Source organism: Rhea pennata, chromosome 18 (assembly GCF_028389875.1).
Source record: "Rhea pennata isolate bPtePen1 chromosome 18, bPtePen1.pri, whole genome shotgun sequence".
NCBI classification, from domain to species: Eukaryota; Metazoa; Chordata; class Aves; order Rheiformes; family Rheidae; genus Rhea; species Rhea pennata.
Genome location: NC_084680.1, coordinates 12,347,521 through 12,355,397, shown reverse-complemented (window position 1 = coordinate 12,355,397; position 7,877 = coordinate 12,347,521). Strand labels below are relative to the sequence as shown.

The window sequence follows — 7,877 nt, the reverse complement described above, 5'->3', positions numbered from 1 at the left end:
GGGGCCCCCGCGCCCTGCGGGAGCTCGCGGCGTCGCGGGGAAATCACGAATTAAAGCGGCGCTAAGTGCAAAGCTCCGAGGCGTGGAGCGCGCGTGCACGCGCGTGTGCACCGCTCGCCGCGGCCGCCGCGCGTGCACGCGCGTGTGCACCGCTCGCCGCGGCCGCCGCGCGGGCCCGGGCGAGCAGCGGGCTCCCGGCGGCCGGGGGCTCCGCGCGGTGACGGGCGCCGCTCCCCTCGCAGGGCTGCCGAGGCTCATGGAGAGCGGCAAGCTGGACCCCATCATCCGGGATGTCTACGCGGCCGCCAGCCACGTGCAGCAGGCGCCGGGCGAGGCGGCGGCGCGCCGGGGCGCCGGCGCCCGCGAGCTCATGGTCAGGCTGACGGAGGGGCAGTACGTGCTGTGCCGGTGGACCGACGGGCTCTACTACCTGGGCAAGATCAAACGGGTAAAGCGGGCGCGGGTCCGCCGCGGCGGGGCGGCCCTGGCGACCCCACGTCTCTCCGGGAGCGCGGTGCCCCCCGACCTCCCCGCAGCCCGGCCCGCTCCCGGCTTCGCGTGTCCCCGCGCTCGAGGAGACCGAGATGCCGCGGAGCCGCGGGATGAGCATCCCGGCCCGGGCTGCGGCGCCCCGGGCTCCCCCCGGCTCCCGCGGGAAGGGCGGGCGGGAGAGGGCCGTGGCGTGGGCCGAGGCGCACCGGCTCCTCCCGCTGCCTCCCGCAGGTGAGCGGCTCCAAGCAGAGCTGCCTCGTGACCTTCGAAGATAACTCCAAGTACTGGGTGCTCTGGAAGGACATCCAGCACGGTGAGCGCCGCCGCGGCCCCACGCGTCCCCCCCCCCCCCCCCCAAGCGGAGGCTGCGTCGGCCCTTTGGGGGCCCGGCAGCGGCGTGGGCTCGGCCCCCGCGCGCCTCCGACCCCGCCGCCTTCCCTCCCCTTAGCCGGCGTCCCCGGCGAGGAGCCCAAGTGCAACATCTGCCTGGGGAAGACGTCGGGCCCCGCAAACGAGATCCTCATCTGCGGGAAATGCGGGCTAGGTGAGCGGGCCCCGCGCGCCGCGCCCCGTCCCCGGGCGGGAGGGGGCCGCGGGGGCCCCGGACGCTCCTCACGCTGCCCCCCCTTCTCCTAGGTTACCACCAGCAGTGCCACATCCCCGTGGCCAGCAGCGGCGAGGGCCCGCTGGGCGCGCCGTGGTTCTGCCGCCGCTGCATCTTCGCCCTGGCCGTGCGGGTGAGCGAGGGGCCGGGGCTGCTGCGGCGTCCCCGGGCCGGTCCCAGGCACTGGTGTGGGTTGGGGGGCTCGGGATGGGGTGTCCCCGCTGGAAGGATGCTCTGGGACGAGGCCGTGGGAGCAGGGTGGCGCGGGGGGAGCCCCGCGTTGCTCTCCAGCTCCTGCCGGGGTCCCGCGCCGTCCCCGCTGGCATCGTGCAGCGGGTGCAGGATGAGGCCCCCCGCTCCGGGCGGGCTCCGCCGACCCGCCATCCCACTCGGTCCTGCAGAAGGGGGGTGCCCTGAAGAAGGGAGCCATCGCCAAGACGCTGCAAGCCGTCAAGATGGTGCTGTCCTACGACCCCGAGCTGCTCGAGTGGGACTCGCCGCACCGGACCAACCAGCAGCAATGCTACTGCTACTGCGGCGGCCCCGGCGAGTAAGGCCCCGCGCGCGCCGGCCGCCGGGCAGCAGAGGGGCGACCGGAGGTCCTGGGCAGCTCTGGGGTTCGGGAGCCCCCGTGCAAGAGCAGCGAGGCGGGGGGAGCTCGCGGCCGCCGGCGGGGCGCCTCGGCAGCCCTCACCCCCCCCCCCCCCCGCTCCTCCCAGGTGGTACCTGAAGATGCTGCAGTGCTACCGCTGCCGGCAGTGGTTCCACGAAGCCTGCACCCAGTGCCTCAGCGACCCCATGATGTTCGGGGACCGGTAGGTGCTTTCCGGCTCGGCACGGCGGAGCGGGCTCCCCGGAGAGGGGCGGTCGCGCGTGCACGAGTCTCGGCCCGAATTTGGGCAGCCTCAGGCGCCCGGGGGCTGCCGCAGCCGGAGCTCAGCCACGTCGGGCTGCGTGGTGGGGGGGTCCAGCGGGAGACGAGGGTCTAGAGCCCCGAGCTGCAGCGGGGCGCCCCGGGCCGCGTGTGGCTGCGTCCTCTGGCAGGCGCCGTCCCAAACCCGCTTCCCGCCCTCGTTCTCTCCGTCCCTGCTGCTTCCCAGGTTCTACGTGTTTTTCTGCTCCGTGTGCAACCAGGGACCCGAGTACATCAAGCGCCTGCCCTTGCGGTGGTAAGTAAGGAGGGGGCCCTGCGGCGGCGGGGAAGGGCGCTGAGCCGGGGGCTCCTCGCTGCCCGGGCTGCGTCCGGCTCGCCGGGGCCACGGACCCTGGCCGGAGAAGCAGGTGTGCTAATGCCCCGTTATTTCGCCCGAGCTTTTCTCGCCCCCGAGTCTTCGCCTGGCACCTTCGCCGTGGGTGCAGCCTGCTCCAGCCCTGCAGCAACTGCTCCCTTTTCCGTTCTGGCTCGAGTTATTTTAAAGCCTGAGGCCGATGTCTCTGTCAGGGATGGAGGGACGCGGGGTGGCACCCGCCCCGGGAGCCCTGCCCTCGGCCTCCGCTCAGCCCGCGGCACCCGGGTGCCGTTTCCCGGGGAGCTGTTTCTTAATAAGCTCCAAACCTACCGTACTGCCCTGGAGCCCAAGCACAGATGTTTGCCAGATGATAACTGCAAAATGCATTTGAGTGACAAGTCAGCTATTCCTGCAATGAAATGCGAGCGAATGCGGTACCTTATAATGCACCGCGATGGTCTGAAGCACGTTATAAAGATTTGCATTGAGTGCCAGCAACCCAAATTCTCTTTGCCATCGCCCTCGCCGCACTGGGCCTTAGTGGACGCGTTACTGGTGCTGACATGTGGCTGCCTCTCGGATCTCGTACAGAGCGACACAGCACAGCAGGCTGGAGGAAAATTGGGGAAATCCTGCAGGATATGCTACTGGGCTAGGTGTCCAGAGATGCAAACGTAAAATCCTGCGGGATACATTGGGTTTTGCAAACACAAACCTTTCCACTCCCACTGGGGCGCGCGCTTCCCGGTCGAGGCATGTCGATGGGGTGCTTGGCTTCCCGGGAGGGGGATCTGGTGAGCGCGGAGGGGCTCAGCTGGGAGGCGCTGCCGAGCGGTGCTGGCGCGGCAGAGCATCCTGGCCGTAGCCGTCGTTGCAGTCCTGACCTTCTCCCGGGAGAAGGAAGGATGCCAGTGCCCTGGCTTTGCTCCTGCAGGGTAGATGTCGTCCATCTGGCCCTCTACAATCTGGGCGTGCAGAGCAAAAAGAAGTACTTCGACTTTGAGGAAATCTTGGCCTTTGTAAATCACCACTGGGATCCTTTGCAGCTCGGAAAGGTAAACACAGGCAGCTGGGAGGAAGGGAGAGGCGCTGCTGGGGAGAGGAGCCGCGGGCTGGCTGTCCCGCAGAGCCTCCGCTCGGAGCGGCGCGAGCTTCCCGCCGGCCGCCCCGGAGCGTGTCGGAGGCGCCCGGCGCACGTCGGTCGGCGAAGGGCAGCGCTCACGGTGAAGTCCTGCGGCACGCAGCGCTCTCCCTTATTTCTTCTGGCTTTCTCTTCTAGCAGTTGAGCCGCTGACCTCGAGATGCGTTTGCATGTTGCTCGTGTGCAGCGGGTCAGAGCGCTGGGAGTATCGGTTCCCTCTGGCCCGAGGCTGCTCTTCCTTGGTTAGTTCCCAGCAGGGAAGCGGCTTGCAGACACGGGCCCGGCTGCCCCGGGGGGTGCTGGCTAATGCCGTGGGTGTTCTCCCCCGCAGCGGACTCCGTTCGGTGGGGATCCTCAGCGGGCGTCGGTGCCCCGGCGCCGCCGGCTTCCGAGGGGCGACGCGCAGCGAGCGCGGAGCCGCCGGCGGGACGGGGAGGGCGGCGACGGAGGTGCTGCGCGGGGACGCGGCGCTGGCGGCTGCGGGGACTGGGACCGCAGGGCGTCGGAGCCGTCCCGTGCCCTTCGCGCGCGGCTCTCCGGCCGCTCGGGCCGGCAGCAGCTCCGGAGTCATGGAGACATAGAGGGATAGGAAAAATCGGAGGAAGCTTTGAATTCTAAAGCTGGTTCTGTTTTAGCTGTCTGATGCGTTTTTGATGACGTTGTGAGCAAAAGGCACCTGCTGCTGCGCGGGCCCGGGGCTCTCCTGCCTTCAGGCCAAGCCGAGCGCCTTCCCGGAGCGCGGGGAGAGCCGGGGCGGCGCGGGCTGCCGGCGGAGGGGACGTGCCCGCGGCGGCGGTCTCGCTTGCACGTCGCTCTTCAGCAAAGCCCCCGGCTCTGGCCGCTGCCCTGCAGCCCCTCGCCCGCCGGCTCCACTCCCGGGCGCCTGCGGCCGTTCCCGGCCCTGGGGCGCGCGGCACAGAGGCCCCGGGGGCTCCTGCTCGAGACTCAGTCTTGCACAAATTTTTCATTTGTTCTGGTGTTACATCTAATAATTTTCCCAGTCGGAGCTGCAGCTGTAAAGCAGCGCGCTGGACCTCTGTTCCCGCACGGGACAGCTCGCCGCCCCGCCGAGGGCAGCGCGGGCAGACGCGCTCCCCCTCCCGCGGCCGGCGGCTGGGGCTCGGCGGCTTCGCCCTGCCCCGGCGCCCTGCAGCTGCCAGGGCTTTCCTGGGATTTCGCTTCCTGGCTTTCTGATCGCGCTGCTTGGACAGGAGCTGAAAACTGGCGTTCGGGTTCCCCCGTGCGTTTAGCTGTTGCATAGCCCCGGCACCGGCCGGGAGCGGGGGTGCCGGGGGCTGACCCGTGCCCGTCTCTTCCCCAGCTGACGGGCACCCCGGTCTCGGAGCGAGGCCCCCACCTTCTCAACGCGCTCAACAGCTACAAAAGCCGGTGAGCAGGGCCGCCGGCGGCGCGACGGCTTCCTGTCGTTTTCCGGAGGGCGGCGTGCGGCGGCAGGGACGGGATGGGGCAGGACGGGGGCCGCCGGGGACGGACGCGGCGGGGTTGTGCTGAGAAGCCGGGGGGGCTCAGGGCTGCTCTCCTCTCCTCTGCCGCTCAGATTTCTGTGCGGTAAAGAAATCAAGAAGAAGAAATGCATCTTCCGCCTGCGAATTCGTGTCCCGCCAAACCCCCCCAGCAAGGTCCTGCCGGAGAAAGCGCCGGGCACGGCTGAGAGCCGCTCCTGCGAGCTGAAGAAAAGAGGGAAAAGCAAATACGTCCATAAAAGCAGGTCAGTGACCGAGCTCGCTCTCTTTCCTCTGCCCTCCCACCACCGGAGGGTCCTGGCGGCTCTGCCGCGGCCCCGCGTTTCCCGCGTGCCGTGTCCCGCGGCCCGGCCGCCTCCGTCACCTCTGCTCTGTGCGCCCGCAGCCTGCTCCCTCGCGAGCTCCAGCAGCAGAAGCAGCGAGCTGCTCGGAGGAAAAGGGCCAAGTTCCTGCTGGAGGATGCCATTCCCAGCGTGAGTCTCCGCTTTTCTCTCCGTCGCTGCTTCGGGTCTCGGAGCTGGGCACCGCGGCCGGGTTGGCCCCCGCGCCGTCGCGGAGCCCCGTCCTCGCTCCCGCGGCCCCGGGGAGCTCGCTCGCCCGTGCGGCGCGGCGGGGAGACCCTGCGGGCCGCGGGCCCCGCGGCGTCGGGGGCCCGCAGCGGGGCGGCAGCGCCGGGCTCGCTCCGGGACGTGCCGAGCGCTCCGGAGCCGGCGGCGCACGGGGGGCCGCTCGCCGCTGCCGCTCGGCTCTGCAGCGCCTGCTTTCGCCGTGCAGAGCGACTTCACGTCTGCTTGGAGCACGAACCACCACCTGGCCAGCATCTTTGACTTCACACTGGATGAAATTCAGAGCCTGAAAAGGTAGCTGAGGGCCGGCTCATCCCTCGCCGCAGCGCAATGGGCTGGACAAACGGCGGCAGGGGCTGGCGAACCCGCAGGCGCCGGGCTGGCACCAGGAGGGACGGGGGACGCCGGCCGGCCGGGTTGACCTGCTCTCTCCTTCCCAGCTCCGGCTCCGGCCACGCTTTCCTCTCGGACGTGGACTCCACGGACGCGGCCAGCACCTCGGGCTCCGCCACCACGAGCCTGTCCTACGAGTCCAGGTAGGGACGGCGCCTCCTCGCCCGCTCCGGCGGCGGAGCGGCGCTCGCTCCCGCGGCCTCCCGCTATCCCCGCGCCTTTCCCCTCTCGCCGCCGCAGGACCGTGGGCAGCCGGAAGCGAAAGCTGGCGGCGCCGGCCTACGCGCCGGCGGGGGCGAGGAAGCGAGGCGGCGAGCCCGGCGGGCGCCCGCCCGGCGGCGGCCCCGAGCGCCCGGACGACGGCATCGACAGCCACACCTTCGAGAGCATCAGCGAGGACGACTCCTCGCTCTCGCACCTCAAGTCCTCCATCAGCAGCTACTTCGGGGCGGCCGGGCGGCTGGTCTGCGGCGAGAAGTACCAGGTGCTGGCGCGCAGGGTGACCCTGGAGGGCAAAGTCCAGTACCTGGTGGAGTGGGAAGGCACCACCCCGTACTGAGCCGGGCCGCCTCGCCGCCACGGGGAGCGGGGGCCCGGGCACGCCTGGCACCCCGGGTGCAAAGCGGAGGAGGAGGAGGAAGGGGCGTTGGACACGGCTGTGAGGAAGCGCCCGGCCGCGCTCCCGGCTGCGCCCCCGGCAACCCCCTCCCGGGCTTGGCACCGAGCCGAGCGGAATTGCAGGATTTTTTTATTCAATTGCATTTTTTTTAAACAATCTATTTTTTTGGCCGCGTGCGTGCGGACGGCATCACCTCGCTGCCTTTTCCTGCCCGAGCCGTTGGCTAAGCCAGAGGCGCCGTCGCGGCGGCGAGAGGATGGGGCTTTTCTCCCCGTGCCTCTCTGCTGCGTCCCGGAGGCAGAGCCGGCGCCGCCGGGCCCCGGCTGCAGCTCCGGGGCTGCCCGTGCTTCCGCGCCGACGGACTTCGCATCGGTGCCTGCGGGATCCGGGTGCTGCGGCCGCATCCGAGCCTTAAATAACGACTGTGCCGTCGCTAAAGCGCAAAGCGGTTTCGCTCTCGTGCCGGAGAGCCCACCTGCTGCGTCCTTGCGCCGGCGGGAACGAGCGGGCAGGGGGCTGCTTGCCGCAGCCGTCGGAGAGCATTTTCCTTCTCATCTTAAATCCGCCCGTTAATGGAACGTAGTTTGTTTTAAACGAGGGGAAAACGCCCCAGCTTTGGTGGCCGCAGGGCAGCTCTGCAGGCTGGTTGCGATCGTCCCGCGACCTAAGATGACGCAGCAGCTCCGTTTCCGCGTTCTTCTGACAATCTCGGCGGTGGAGCGAGTTGGACAGAGCAGGCGCCTCGCGAGCAGGCGCCGCGGTAGCCGGGACGGAGCCGGAGGCCTTCGCTCCCGCGGGAATCGCCGTGCCGGACGTGCCCCACGAGGAGGCGAACCGACAGCGGCAGCCGGAGCCGCAGCGGCGCCGGGACCCGCGTTGCCCGAGGCGCTGCCGAGCGCGGCGGTCCGTCGCCCTGCCTAAAGCCACTGCGCCGCCCAAACTGGAGCAACGCTGTCGGGTTGCAACAAAATGAGCTTATCTTAAAAAGCAAAACATAGACTGTTTACAAACTCTAATAGCACCAGAAATGTTAGATGGTTTTCTTTTAAGATATATATAGATATATATATATATATATACATATTTAATATTGTCCTCCTCGTCTCTGCTCTGCCACCCACATGCCGCCTCCGCGGTGGGCGCAGAGGAGCCGGGCGATGCCGCCGGGATCGGGGCTGCCGAGGGTGACGCCGCGCTGTGCTGCTCTCGCCTGCCTCCTCCATCACCCTTAGGTTTTCACGTACCTGCCTTCATGGCCTGGCAACTGAAGGACGATTTGAAAAGCATATTTTATTGAAAAAAAAAATATTTCAAGTTTTCGCCATGCAACAGGGTGGAGCACCAAAAAG

The 7,877-nt window shown here is 68.8% G+C and overlaps 1 protein-coding gene across 1 annotated transcript; it reads left to right on the top strand.

The window, feature by feature from the left end:
* Window positions 1–256: 256 nt before the first annotated feature.
* Window positions 257–7,605, top strand: PHF19 (PHD finger protein 19). Its single transcript, XM_062591053.1, has 14 exons — window positions 257–448; window positions 724–805; window positions 941–1,036; window positions 1,129–1,229; window positions 1,498–1,646; window positions 1,816–1,911; window positions 2,197–2,265; window positions 3,260–3,380; window positions 4,788–4,855; window positions 5,025–5,195; window positions 5,336–5,423; window positions 5,725–5,810; window positions 5,957–6,052; window positions 6,150–7,605. The coding sequence occupies exons 1-14, from the start codon at window positions 257–259 to the stop codon at window positions 6,466–6,468; spliced, it is 1,734 nt and encodes a 577-aa protein (XP_062447037.1). The 3' UTR covers window positions 6,469–7,605.
* The last annotated feature ends 272 nt before the right edge of the window (window positions 7,606–7,877 follow it).